Below are 14,119 nucleotides of genomic sequence, written 5' to 3' on the forward strand. Positions count from 1 at the left end.
CTCGTCAGTTTCTTGTTTTTCTCTGCTTTATAAAAGATGAGGCTCATTTTAAATTTAGGTTTGTTAAGTTCCAACAGAGAACTCTGTAACTGCACACAAATAAACAATGATTTTTTTTTTTTAAATCGTCACCCAAGAATATTTTTCCACTTATCTTCAGATCGAGTGGGAGGTGGGAAGAGAGAGAGAAACATCGATGTGAGATGTTTGGTTGCCTCAATTGGTTGCCGTCCACACGACCCCGACCAGGGTGGGGGACCAAATCACAACCCAGGTACATGCCCTTGACCGGAATTAAACCCACAACCCTTTGGTCCGCAGGCCGACGCTCTAACTGCAAGCCAAACCAGCCAGGGCTAAACAATGATTTTTGTGTTCTAATTTCATCTGCTTATTGAATTACAAGTTCAAACTTTGGGCAACTGAAGTAGGATATCCTTGAACCCAAGGCACTATGCCAAAGCATAATATGCAAAACCACATCTCGGAACAATTACTTCTTGTTCCGTGTGCCTATGTAAAGCAACAGGTGACCTGGCCAAGTTTTCTTGTGGTTTCTGACTGGTGAAGGCCAGGTCATCAAGGCTTCACTTACTTCCACTTGTCTTCCGGATCTCACGAGTAAGCTGCAGAGCAAAGGAGCAATGGAGATTCCAGCAGGAGTCAGAGAAGCGACCTGACAGGTGAAGCAAGAAACGGAGACCACGACAGGGTGGCCAGACGGAAAGAAACCGGGAAGAATGTGGGAAGGACAGGATGAGAAGGCAGAAGACACACTAATTTAGGGCTGGCTAAATGTTTTGTGAGGAAAAGGTGACGTGCAAACAGAATGCAAGCTATGTGCAAACGGAGCCAACGCAAAAGATCAGCATAGGTCAGAAGATCCAGATACAGCTGTGATTTCTAGGACGTGTAAACCACCTAAGTCAGGAAACAAGTTTACCTTCCCCAGAAAACTGACATTTTAGTAGAAAGGTAAGTTTCTAATTAATTCCACAGAATGGATGATCCTTCAAGGTAAAGTTCTTCAAGCTTACTGATATTAACACTTTTCATAAGCACATTTTAAATATAAAAGCTAATTTTTAAAAATCAAGTACTGTATTTATAGCTAAGACCACACTGTCAGTGTCAAATCCTATCACTGGAAGAGAAAATCAAAGCCTGAGAACGGCCTACTTAAAGCAAAGGAAGCCAAAGTTCAGTAGCTCACAAGAGAAGTGATTTCCCACAGCTGACTTTTAAACTCCTGGAGTGACTAAGCCAAAAACAGAGCATACACAAGGGGCAAAGGTCACCTAGTAGTTCTATTGTTCACTCTGAGGAAAAGTACAAAGGATTATTTAGTACACACAGCTTGGATAAAAAGCATTCACAAAATCACGGAAGCATATTTTGACTAACTCCCACAATAAAGTTTAAAACAACTTTTAAATCATGGGTGTATAACATGGTTGGTGTTTTTTGTTTCTTTTATCCTCACCCGAGGACATTTTTGCATCCATCTTGATAGAGCGGGAGGGAGAGATGCAGGAAGAGAGAGAAATATCGATGTGAGAGGGACACATCGACCGGCTGCCACCCACACGATCCCAACCAGGGCCAGGGACAAACTGCAGCTAAGACACGTGCCCTTAGCGGGAACCGAACCCAGGACTCTCTGGTCCACAGGATGACGCTCTAACCTCTGAGCCAAACCGGTCAGAGCTGGTTGGTGTTTTTAATGTGTTTGTTCCCACTTAATATTTAAAATTTTGGAGCACAAAGTTTAAATGTTCCATATTTCTTCCATGACTACCTATAAAAGTCAAATCATGTTACTAGATTTAGTATCAAGTAATGACAGGTTTTTAAATGTTGATAGTAGCCATACAAACTGGTATTTGATTATATTTCGGGTAAAACAAACTTTCCCCAAGTATCTGGCTACTTATCCCAAGAGTCACAGTGAACAGCAAATTTTCGTAATGATTACACGATTGTTCCACTATTTGAAATACCAATCAAATCTTTTATGTGCATTAACACTAAACCATCGCCTCGCCAGTGTGGCTCAGTGGCTGAGTGTCGACCCTGCACCAAGAGGTCGCCAGTTCGATTCCCAGTCAGGGCGCATGCCCAGGTTGTGGGCCAAATCCCCAGAGGGGGTACATGAAGCCTTCGGCCAATCAATGTTCTCTCTCATCGATGTTTCTATCTCTTTCTCTACCTTCCTCTCACTCTAAAATCAATTAAAAAAAATTGAGTCTTCTAGAAGAGAAAACTAAACTATCTACTAGCAATGCCTATATCAACGTCTAAGGTTCCCTAAAGTAAATTTTATTCTAACCCAGTGCTTCTCCACTGGGAGGAAATTTTGCCCCAGGGTGGAGGTTGGGGGAGGGGGAGGGTGGCAATGCTGGGGACACACTGGTTGTCTGAATTAGGAGGTGGAAGAGGGGGTACTACTGGCATCTAGTGGGTAGAGGCCAGGCTGATAAAATATCCAATAATGCACAGAGCAAGCCCAACAACAAAGAATTATGGGCGCCAAAACGTCAGCAGTACCTCTATTGGGCAATGCCTTGCCCCACACTGAACCAAGTAAATCTGCAAATACAGCTCGCACCTTCAAAAACAAAAACAAAACCCAAAACTGCCAAGTCAGCAATTCAAAGTTCACGAAGCTGTGCCGTTGGTACAGAGACCTCCAGACACAACAAAAGTTGCTTTTTGTACTATTCACCCGGTGACCTGACCGCTAAGCATTAACGCATGAAGTTGCACACAGACAAGGGCAGAGAATACTTCCACCACCCACCTGTTCAGAGTCTGCTGAAAAAAAACAGAGCCTTCCAGGAGACAGGGAAAGGAGGGGTGCGATTCCTGACGATTCCTGACGACGCTTACATTTTCAGGGAGCGAACACCAATGAGTCACTCCTCTGTGAGGATGACATTTAGTTCTCAGCTACTTTGTCTGACCCCCGAGTGCGCAGATGCTTTAACCAGACCAAAGGTGAAGTAAGAAGAGGGGACAGTTAACCACGCGGGGCTCGCCCGTGGAGCGAGGCGGACCAGCACCCTCAAGGAAGTACCTGCTGGGACGCGAACGTTTACCTGGCAAGAGGACCGGTTCCAGCTTCTTAATCTTCGGTTCCGAGTTCATCTGGTCGTCAGTCTGAAACGCAGCAGCCACACACATCAAGACGGACCCTTTTTCTCCCCGTGAGACACTGAAGCCAAGTTTTGCTCCGACGCGATGACACAGGGATGACAGACACCACCCTCCCTCCCTGTCTAATTCTTCCGCGTGTTCCCGGAGCCTTCGCGATCGGCTCGCTAGTGACTCGGGGGTTGGCCAGGAAAAGATGGAAACTGCTCCCAGGTGCTCCCCTCTCGGGACAGGCGGGTGACCCATCCCGCCAGGTGCCCACGAGCGGGGCAGTCACGTGGGCGGCCCCCGTGGGGACCGTCGCCGGGCTCGGAACCCCTGGTGGACGCTCCCTGGGTCCTGCCCCCGACGACACCGCGGGTCTCGGGGCGCAGCACGGCCGCGGCGCCCTTCCACGCGCTTCTCCGGAGCCACTGGGGACCCGGGCCCCCGCGTGGCGCGGACAGGGGCTGGGGTGGCTCCCCGGAAGCGCCGCGGAGAGGGGCTCCCTTACCTGGGGCGGCGGCAGGAGGTAGGACCTGAAAGTGGGTCTGGGCGGCTTGAAGGAGAACATGGTGCGGCCGCCTTTGCGCCCCGGCCCGCTCGCAACCCGGCACCCGCCCCGGGCCAGCGGCAGCGCTGACGCCTCCGGACGCCCGCCGGCTTAGAGCTCCCCGTGCGGCCAGCCGGGCCGGGCGCACTGACGGGCGGGGACGCGGCGGAGCGCCCGCCCGAGCGGGGAGGAGCCGGGGCAGAGTCGGGCCGACGCGGGCGCCGGGGCCCATCCCCGGAAGGGGCCCAGCGCCCCGCCCCGAGAGACGGCGCGCGCAGGGCCGGGGCTGGCCGCTCTCCGCCTCCAGGCCGCGCCGGCGCCGTAACGCACGGCCAGCGCCGAGCACCGCGGCCGGGAGCTCCTCAGCGGGCGCGCGGTGCAGAGCGCAGCCCGGTAGCCATCTTGGCAGCACAGCCTGAGGAGGGCGCTCTACGGCGGCCCGCGGGGGTCATAGCGGCGCCCAGGGATCTATGGCGGCCCGCAGGGATCATGGCGGCGCCCAGGGATCTACGGCGGCCCGCAGGCGTCATGGCGGCGCCCAGGGACGTACGGCGGCCCGCAGGTGTCATGGCGGCGCCCAGGGACTTACGGCGGCGGCGGCTGGAGAAGGGCCTGTGACCGTGGCTCAGGGCCTTCCCTGTCGCGACTGTCCCTCTTTTCCCGGGACAGCTCCCCTGATTGCTGCACGTTCGTCACCCAGCTCGCGCGATCGTTGCTATTTGAAGTCGTGGAGAGGAGCCCGGGCTCCTGGAGCCTGGAAGGGACTCTGGGGGCTCGGCGTCCGCCAGTCCCACTGCGCCCAGCGTGAGGCGCCGGCTCTGGGAGCGGGGACAGGTGCAGCCGGCGGTGACCCGCCCCAAACGCGAGGTCTCGCACCTGGGGAAGGTTGTCTTCCCTCAGCCGGTACGTTGTCGTCTCTGCGCGACGCGTTGACACCGGTGTCCTACCCGCCCGGCTGACCGCCCACCCGCACCCCGGGGACCCACACTGGCGGGGCGCTGGGGACCACGACTGATGCCGTTGGCAGGCAGCCCAGCACCCCTCGATTTCGTCTGCTAACGTCTACCCTCCTTGTTAAACGTCAATGTGGAAAGAAGTGCGAAGCAAGTCACCTCCTTTCCTTCCTTGCTCATGTCACATGTACAGATGTGAGGGAGCCGCCCGAGGATCAAAACCCCCGGCAGAGTGGGGGTTTCCATAGGCGATGGACCCCGTAATCTGCCCATTCCTTGCAAAGAGCAGACGGATTTCCCCGTATCAAGCACTGGGCATTTCTGAACCCCGGGTACTTCTGAGCTGAGCAGTCTTTGTTGGGAGAGGGCTGATGATGTTCCGTGTTGGTGACTGTGACCCTTCTTCGGCTTTAAAGAATAAAACCCTAACCCGTTTCACGATTAATGTCACAAGAAAGCTCCAGTGTGGCCGTATGAATCATAGTGACAAGTGTTGCAAATGAAAAAATATATATAGATATATTTTTTTCTTTATTGATTTCTAGAGAGAGAGAGAAGGGAGTGGGAGAGAGAGAAACCTCAATGAAAGAGAATATCAATTGTCTGCCTCCTGCATGCCCCCCGCTATGAATTTGGCCCACAACCTGGGCATATACCCTGACCAGAAATCGAACTGGCATCCTCTTGGTGCATGGGTCAACGCTCTACCACTGAGCCACACCGGTGGGGTGAAAATATATATTTTTTAATGATTCCAAAGGTTGCTTTTTTGGCCCCGGCAAATAATTTATCCTGATTCAGAATCCTACTGGTCTTTCTTGTTCACTTGTTTGAGTGACACAGGATTCTATTTTGCTCAGGTACCACCACTGTGTTTTAAAATGCAAGTCCACCGGGTGTTAGGTGTTAAAAACACTATTGTGCACATAACATTAAAAAATATTTTTTTTTCTTATGAATAGTTTGTGATTTCTCTACATTACATGGACCAAATAAAACAAAACAAAAAACAAACATAGAAAAAGACCACATTTGTGGTTACCAGGTTGGGAAGGGGCCAGGGAACTGGAGAAATGTGGGTAAAAAATACAAACTTCCAGTTTATAAGTAAGAATGAATAAGTACTGGGCATGTAAAGTACATATGACATGATGACTAAGTTAGCGCTACTGTATGGCGTATATGAAAGTTGTTAAGAGAGCAAATCCTAATTCTCATTACAAGGGGTAAACAGTTTTTTTTCTTCTTTTGATTGTATCTATGTGATGATGGATTCAAACTAAACTTATTGTGGTCATCATTTCACAATCTATGTAAGTGGAATCATGATGCTATATACTTTAAACAAACACAGTGACATATGTCAGTCATATCTCAATCAAATTGGAAAAAATGGATTTTTGTCCACACATACTCTTCAGGCAATATGTGGGTGTTTCTTTACTATTAAATGACTTGGGTTTGGGTTTTCCCATATAGGTTTGCTTAGAATCTGTAACTGTAATATGTGACCACGTGATTGAAAAGTGGGAAAACTCTGAGTTCCAGATTTGTTATTGACATAACTCTAAATTTTATGACAGTTTCAGATATCTAATTGTGTCAGTCGCTTGGGCTGCCATCACAAAAACACCACAGGCTGGAAACAACAGAAATTGGTTTCTCATACTTCTGAAGGCTGGAAGTTCAAGATCAAGGTAGGTTTTTGGTGAGAGTTCTTCATCTGAGGGATAGACGGAGGCTGTGTCCTCACCTGGCTGTTGAGGGAGCAGGGTTGGGAATGCTTGAATGCTCTGAGGTCTTTTAAGGGCACTAATCATGTTGGATTAGGATCCCAGCCTTTATGACTTCATTTAACTTTAATTACTTCCTAAAGGCCCTGTCTCCAAATATGAAGTCACATTGGGGTCAGGGTTTCAACAGAGGAGTTTGGGAGGACACAATGCAATTCATAGCACTGGTCTTACAGGCCTCTTACCAGTCCTGAACTCTGTTCTGTCTGTTCACAGTAGCTGGCTATCTCCTTTTGCCTCGAACGTCACTATTCTGTCCTCTTTCTCCTATCTTTCTGGCTCTGGTTCCCTTATTTTTCTTCTATCATGGGGGATAGTGGCCTTCCCTGTAGGTAATTTCCTTTGCCCTGTGACTGTTTAGATGGCCAAGATGGCACTCATCAGTGGCTTTGATTTAAAAATCAGGGAAGCCATACCCATTAGCAATCCGTTTCCCTGGAAGTTTTCTCTCGCTTAACCTTCTGCTCCTCCGTTTTAATTCCGGACATGACTTCCAGGTTACTTATGCTGCTGGCATGTCCAGATCTGTCTAATCTGCCCTGACCAGCTGTAGCATTCCTAGGGTGGCCGTGTAAACTTTTTGACCTTAAAGACGGGAACCCCAAAGTGTGGTCTGGTTTCACAGTCAGTAAGTTCTCCTTTTCAGATCTCTCAGTAACTGCTAGCGACAAATGAGAGACCCGAGGGGCAGTGTTAGAAGCACAGTTCTCATCGGCGGTGTCTGCCCGTTGGTCTTTCTGCTCCGCCTGCGTGGCGGCTTCTGACACCGCGTAGGGGATGTCAGTGCTGCGAGAACGCGTGATCTTCTGAACCTGGTATCTCCATTCTGTCGTCCATTGCTGCGCTGTTGGGGGACAAGCTTGACCCAGGATCGAACCGTACTCTGCACTCCGGTTATTAACCCCACTGACCAGCTTTTTTCTGTGGGAATATACAAAACTTCTAGACTTTATGGTCTGAAAGGCATTGTGTGCTTCATCCGGGTAATAGCGTGTCAGTTTTGTTCCTTCCAGAGGACAGGAAATAGCGCCTTCTATCTTTCTGGTTCCCACTGTTAGCTGCGCGTTTTGAAAATCTGATTTCTTCTGTCCAGGTGTGGCATCTCTTTGATTTAAACTTGCGGATATAGTTTCCGCTCTGTTAGAGTCGGCCTGCCTTTTATCACCTTCAGCTGAAATCCCAATCTCTGGGCCTAATTTTGGCTCTGAAGCATGCTTTCCATTGTCTAATGGGAGTCGGCTGTCCCCTGGCGTCGCTAGGACGCTTGTGCTGGGTGCGAGGTGAAGGCTGGCCTGCCGCTCTGGTATCAGGTGCATTTTGGGGTCCTTTTCTTCCTTCACACGGAAGGAGCAGGCTCTTCTCCTGAATGCTGTCCCCAGTGGCATGGAGACAGAGGTGTCTTCACACAGCTCCTCTGCGTTGAAATGGTACCGGTACAGGCTGCAGCAGTCAGAACTGTTGATACTGCTTTGCCGCCGGAGGTAGGTGACATCGCATTCGGAGGAGGCTCGCGACCGCGTCTGCATGAGCTCAGACTTGTCAATCCCTGCGAGATTCTCCAGGGCATTCACCATCCTGCTAGATAATTCTTCCAGCTGAGAGAGACGCAGGTCCACAGTCTGTAGGGACGTTTTCATGAAACTTTCTCTTTCATTGATCTCCTCCAGCCTCATTGACATATTTTCAACTCTGGTGGAAACAAACAGATGGGTTTATTCAAGGGAGACTAATCCAATACTAAACAAAAAATAACGTTACTATTATATTATTACATAACTTTACAGTCTTTTGAGAATCATGGAGTTCATGGGGCATATTTCCAACCTTTATACACTGCTAAAAATTACTGTTAGAAGCATAAAAAAATATATATTTTAAAAACTCATAGATACAGACAACAGCATGATGCTTACCAGAGGAAAAGGGGGGTGGGTGGAGGAGGTAGAAGAATATAAAGGGGGGATAAATGGTGATAGAAGGAGGCTTGACTTGGGGTGGTGAACACACAATACAATATACAGATGATAGATCGTAGAATTGTACACTTAAAACCTATATAATTGTATTAACCCATGTCGGCCCAATAAATTTAATAAAAAAGAAAAAAATGGGACTGATCCATATCGATTCACAGTTGAAATTTAAAAAGTAAATGAATAAAAATGCTGATCCAAAAAAAAATTAAAAAAATATAGTTACATATAGTGCTGTTGACCATTGATTGCTCTAAGTGGCTTAAGAATTTATTGATAAATACTTGCTAAGGGACTATTCTCATACTTTCTTTTAGCTCTTTAGAGATGGTTTTCTTTAGCTCCTAGAACATATTTTATTTTATTTTATTTTATTTTTTTTTGTTCAGGTAGAGCGGGAGGGAGAGAGAGGAAGAGAGAGAGAGAGAGAAACATCGATGTGAAAGGGACACATCGAGTGGCTGCCACCTGCACGACCGACCAGGGCCGGGGACAAACTGCAACCGAGGTACGTGCCCTTAGTGGGAACCGAACCCAGGCCTCTCAGGACCGCAGGCCGACGCTCTAACCGCTGAGCCAAACCGGCCAGGGCTAGAACATATTTTAAATAGCTGATTTATTGTCTTTGTTAGGAAGTTCAACATCTGGGATTCCTCTGGCCCAATTCCTATTGAGTGCCCTTTTTGTCATGTGGGGGCCATACTTTCTTGTTTGCACAACTTGTAGTTTTTACTTAAAGCTGAATATTTTTTATTCTATTTATTATTATTATTTTTTAAATCCTCACCTGAGGCTATTTTTCCATTTATTTTCAGATAGAGTGGGAGGGAGGGGGAAAGAGAGAGAGAGAAACATTGGTGTGAGAGACACATCGATTGGTTGCCTCCTGCAAAACCTCAATCAGGGCCAGGGGATGAACTGCAACCGAGGTCTGTGCCCTTGACTGGAATCAAACCCGTGACTCTTAGTCTGCTGATCTTCGCTTAACTGCTGAGCCTAACTGGCCAGGGCCAAATAGTTTGAATATTTTAATATGGCAACTCAGGATATCAGAATCTCTGTCCTCTTCGGGGTTTGTTATTGTTGCTTCTTTTTTCTTCTTTTTTTAAAAATCCTCACCGGAGGATATTTTTACATTTATCTTCAGATAGAGTAGGAGGGAGGGGGAGAGAGAGAGAGAGAGAGAGAGAGAGAAACATCGAGGGAGAGAGAGAGAGAGAGAGAAACATCGAGAGAGAGAGAGAGAGAGAGAGAGAGAGAGAGAGAAACATCGATGTGAGAGAGACACATCAATTGGTTGCTACCCGCACGACCCTAACCGGGGTCGGGGACACACCACAACCGAGGTACATGCCCTTGACCAGAATTGAACCCAGGACTCTTTGGTCTCCAGGCCGACGCTCTAACTGCTGAGCCAAACCAGACAGGGCTGTTATTGTTGCTTCTTATTGTAGTTGTTACTGTTTGTTCAGTGATTTTCCTGAAATAAGTCTGTAAAATCTCTTCTTTGTTCTGTGTGACCACTGGAATTTCTGTCCTGTTAGCTTAGCTGTCAGCTAATGATTAGACAGAGATTCCCATAAACCTCTGGAATAAAAATATGTCCCCGTCTTTGCTGAGGGCCTTTGTGTACCCACACGAATACTCTGCCAGGCGTGTGTTCACTTTCTGCTCGGACAGAGTGTCAAGGTCAGCCAGAACTGAGAGCTTCAGGCCTTTCCTGAGCATGTTCCCAACATGCAAGTACGTGGCCTTCTAGGTGTGTCACAGGAGTATGTCACGGTTTTCAAAGCCCTCTGGACATCTCATTTCTCAGCCTTTTCATCCCAGCTTTTTAGTTAGTCTGCTGCTGGTATCTATCACCTAAGGGAGCAGGGACTAAAAACATTTTCCTGTAAATGTTTTTGAAAAATACCCCACATCTCTGCCCCCAGCTAACTGTTGGGCCAGTTCCAAGTCTGGGGAAATTAAGACAAGCCTTTTGAGCTAGTCTTTCCGGGAACCACCAGGCAGAATAACACAAATAATTACAATCCTTTGTGGATGAGGTCCTTTCTGCTTCCACTGGTACCAGGAATTCAGGCTGCTATTCTCAGGACAACCACCGAGCTGGGTGGGGTGGAGCTGGGTACGGCAGAATGCCCTACAGCTTACTGAAAAAATAAGTAAAATAAAAACACAGTTCCACCCCCACACATGCATACTCAAATCGGGGATGAGCTCTGCAGTTCATACATGACTTTATGGGGTTACTTTCCTAAGCTCCTCCCTCTCTACAATCTCCCCGGTATTTCTAATTCCCTGGACCCCCCTTTACCAACCAGAAATCTGGGATTTTAATTAATCTGCTCTGACCTACACTTCCACAACAGTGGTAGCATGATAACGTTGTGAGAACGGAATGAAATCGTGTAAATAAAAGGGCTCCGTGAGCGGTAAAAGCTATGCAGGTGTGGAACGGCTTGACCAGATGAAGTAGGTGTAACTGCAAACCCGCACGTGCTTTCTTATCTGTGTGTTGATATAGCTCTTAGTCAGGGTGTTTGATTTTGAACGTTACCCCACTAAACTTTAGTCGCTGAACGGAAATGCATTTTGAGTTACAGCATTGTAAATAGCACTTTCCGTTCCATTCAAAGAGTGGTCCAACCATAGGCAGATGTGGGGGACTTCTGTGGTAACTTCCAAGAGAATACCTGTGAATGGCATAATTTCACTGGCTTTCATAGACTCTTATCTGTTAAATATAAGGTCCAAATTCTTTTTTTTTTTTTTTTTTATCCTCACCCGAGGACACTTTTCCATTTTTTGTACGGATAGAGTGGGAGGGAGAGAGAGGAAGAGAGAGAGAGAGAGAAACATCGACGTGAAGGGACACATCGAGTGGCTGCCACCCGCACGACCAACCAGGGCCGGGGACAAACTGCAACCGAAGTACGTGCCCTTAGCGGGAACCGAACCCGGGTCTCTCCGGACCGCAGGCCAACGCTTTAACCGCTGAGCCAAACTGGCCAGGGCTATAAGGTCCAAATTCCTGTTGTCATGGTCAGGGTCCCGTGCGTCCTTCCTGAAGACAGAGCTTAGACGCTGGGAGTTCTGTAGTAAGCCAGTTATTAAAACCTGTTTTATATGTAGTCAGCTTTTCACGGGCAGCTAGCACCCTTCACCTGCAAGGCACCTCAGAAATTATATGGGAACATTTCCTTAATGACAGAGCTAAATGTTCACATAAAAACATAAGGTTAGTGGAACGACTAGGTCCAGTTTGTACTTGAAGAAACCCGTGTTTCAAGATCCCATGGTATTCTATATTGAGTTCTAAGACCATTCCTGCCCTGTAATTTCAGTGCAGATCTATAGATCATAAAGTTGGCTAATCCAGTCCAAATTTCACAACCAGCTATTTTAATCCCCATCGACTTCTTCCTACGGGGCTGCCTTTTAAGTTTAGTAATTGTAGGGAGAACACCCGCGTGGAGCAGCAGCGCCCTGCGTGGAGAATGACCGGTGTGTAATTTCCTGTGTGAGCACGTTTGCTGGACTGAATCATGCAAATCGCTGGTCCAGGTTCTGAAAGGTGCCCAGACAGCAGGAGGCCAGGAAGGGCCTGCCGCCCACAGGGCATTGCCTTTCCTAGACCCTGCGGTCTGACGGGTGCTGGTGATGCCACAATGAAGACAACAGGGAAACCAGCAGGTGGTGACTCGGAAAACAAAACCGGCCAAGATGTCAAGTTAGAGAGATGGCAGAAACGTCTGAGTGGTGGAAAGTTGGATTTTAAAATCACTGATGCCAAAAATGAGGTTAAAATAATTCATTGTATTTCTGTTGCTCCTCAGTTGTCCTGGTTAAGCTTCTCCCCAAACCTCCTCGTTTTGGTCTCTGGTATTCACCTATGACTCAGCCTAGACAAGGAACTGGACGGGTGGGAACGCGCCCGCCGGTGGTGGTCTCAGCCAGGGGAACCCGGAAGGAGCCTGTTTTACTGCCGGGCACACTTTCGTTCCTATTACGTGTGTGCAGAGCCCCAGGGGCAGCCACCCGACAACCACGTTTCTGGAGCCTGGGTCCAGGAATGGTAAGAATCCAAACAATGCTTGGGGGCGGGAGCAGGGTAAAAGCCAGAGGGAAACAGAACACAATTTCCATTGTAAATGACTGACTGTGATTCAATCCAAGTTAATGTCTAACTACAAAGTGGAAATTTCCAAATCATCACGCTGGGGGTACCTCACCTTTCTGTAAAGAAATAATTTGTATATCTTGAAAGCTTAGCGATCACTGTTAAAATACCAAGGAAGTGTTTCAGATTGTATTGAAAATGTTATCTTATTAAGGCCAAAAGTTGGTGTGAGTTTGGCTGGTTGGATCACAAGATAGGTAGGTGTAGGAGGGGAGAGAGGCCAGAGACCTGCAGCTGCCAGAGGCTGGTGTGGCTCAGTGGTTAGAATGTCACCCCAAGCACCAAAGGGTCATGGGTTCAATTCCCAGTCAAGGGCACATACCTGGGTTGCAGGTTCGATCCCTGGGCCTGGTGGGGGCACATGAGGGAGGCAACCAATTGATGTGTCTCTCTCATGTAGATGTTTCTCGCTCTCCCTCCCTCCCTCCCTTCCACTTGCTCTAAATCAAAGGAAAAAGATACCCTTGGGTGAGGACTAACAACAACAACAGTCACTGCCTGAACATGCCCTGGGGAGACTTCCAGAACAATGTCAGTTGTTTTTCTAATCAATTACTTGAACAAGCTTGAATGGCTTTTATTAAGTGATAAGCGTCTGGAAAATTGTGTGATTAAAAAGATGTGGGTAGTGCAGATTTCTTGTTCCTGTCCTTATTTTTCCCAGCTGCAGGGAGAGCTGTACTAGAAAGTTTGGGGGGGAAGCTTCCCCGTTCTGTCCCTGCCTGACCTGCCTCCATTTGCTCTTGATTTGTTGGTTCACACATTCATTCATTCTGCATTTACTAAAACACTAAGGTGTGGATGATGCTGATTCTCTTGGCATCCAAGAGGTAGATGTGTCTGAAACACAGACCCAACCCTGGTTTAGAGGTTTCCACCCTCTTTGGGGACTGACACCTGTGTCCCTCCTGCAGTTCCTGGTCTCATGAGTGAAAGGTTGGGAGGAGACCGCGGGCAGGATGAGGTCGGTTCCTAAGGGAGACCACCCGAGGTCAAGGCAGCCACAGGAGAACGCCCTGCAGCTGCTGCTCTCTCTGCTGATGCTGGGTGTCTGGTGGGCGAGAAAATCAGGCTTCTTTGGGTTCTGTTTCTGCCTGGACTGTTTGCCATAAACGTCCTCATTCACTTCTAGGTACAGCACACAACCATCCCCTACGAACTGGCCCCTATTTGGGGGGGAAGGGAGAACACATAAAAACCCAAAGTTTGAATACACCAGAGAACCAGCCGGGAGTTAAATTTAAATGAACTTGGGCACCCTGCTCCGAACGGGGTGCAGGAGCGCACTAAACCTGCGGCCGAGGAGGGGTCGCGCGTGGCGCACCTCTCGCAGGTGACGCGGATGCGCTCCTCGCTGGACGACTGCTGCTCGTCCTCCTTCTCCTGGAAGTGCTCCTGCACACACTGCTCCTCGAACTCGTGCAGCCTGCGCAGCTCCTCCTCGCTGAGAAACAGCTCTGCGGGGACAAGGTGCGCCAGTGAGAGCCCGCCACGCCCGTGCAGTCTGCTTCCCCGCCTCGTGGTGGGTCGGG

The 14,119-nt window shown here is 48.6% G+C and overlaps 1 protein-coding gene and 1 long non-coding RNA gene across 2 annotated transcripts in view; one reads left to right on the top strand and one right to left on the bottom strand.

Annotated features, from left to right (window-relative positions):
* The first annotated feature begins 4,685 nt into the window (after positions 1-4,685).
* Positions 4,686-12,476, top strand: LOC118640846. The gene is made up of 3 exons (XR_004961468.1): positions 4,686-5,031; positions 6,222-6,335; positions 12,244-12,476. It is a non-coding gene; the product is annotated as an uncharacterized LOC118640846 (long non-coding RNA).
* The window catches only part of TRPM1 (transient receptor potential cation channel subfamily M member 1), a 56,429-nt gene continuing 49,160 nt past the window's right edge, over positions 6,851-14,119 (bottom strand). Inside the window, exons 26-27 of the mRNA XM_036277859.1 lie at positions 13,912-14,044; positions 6,851-8,120 (exon numbers count right to left, since the gene is read on the bottom strand). Of these exons, the coding sequence (XP_036133752.1) occupies positions 6,851-8,120; positions 13,912-14,044 (1,403 nt within the window). The remainder of the gene's footprint in view (positions 8,121-13,911; positions 14,045-14,119) is intronic.

Source organism: Molossus molossus, unplaced genomic scaffold (assembly GCF_014108415.1).
Source record: "Molossus molossus isolate mMolMol1 unplaced genomic scaffold, mMolMol1.p scaffold_m16_p_24, whole genome shotgun sequence".
Lineage (NCBI taxonomy): Eukaryota > Metazoa > Chordata > Mammalia > Chiroptera > Molossidae > Molossus > Molossus molossus.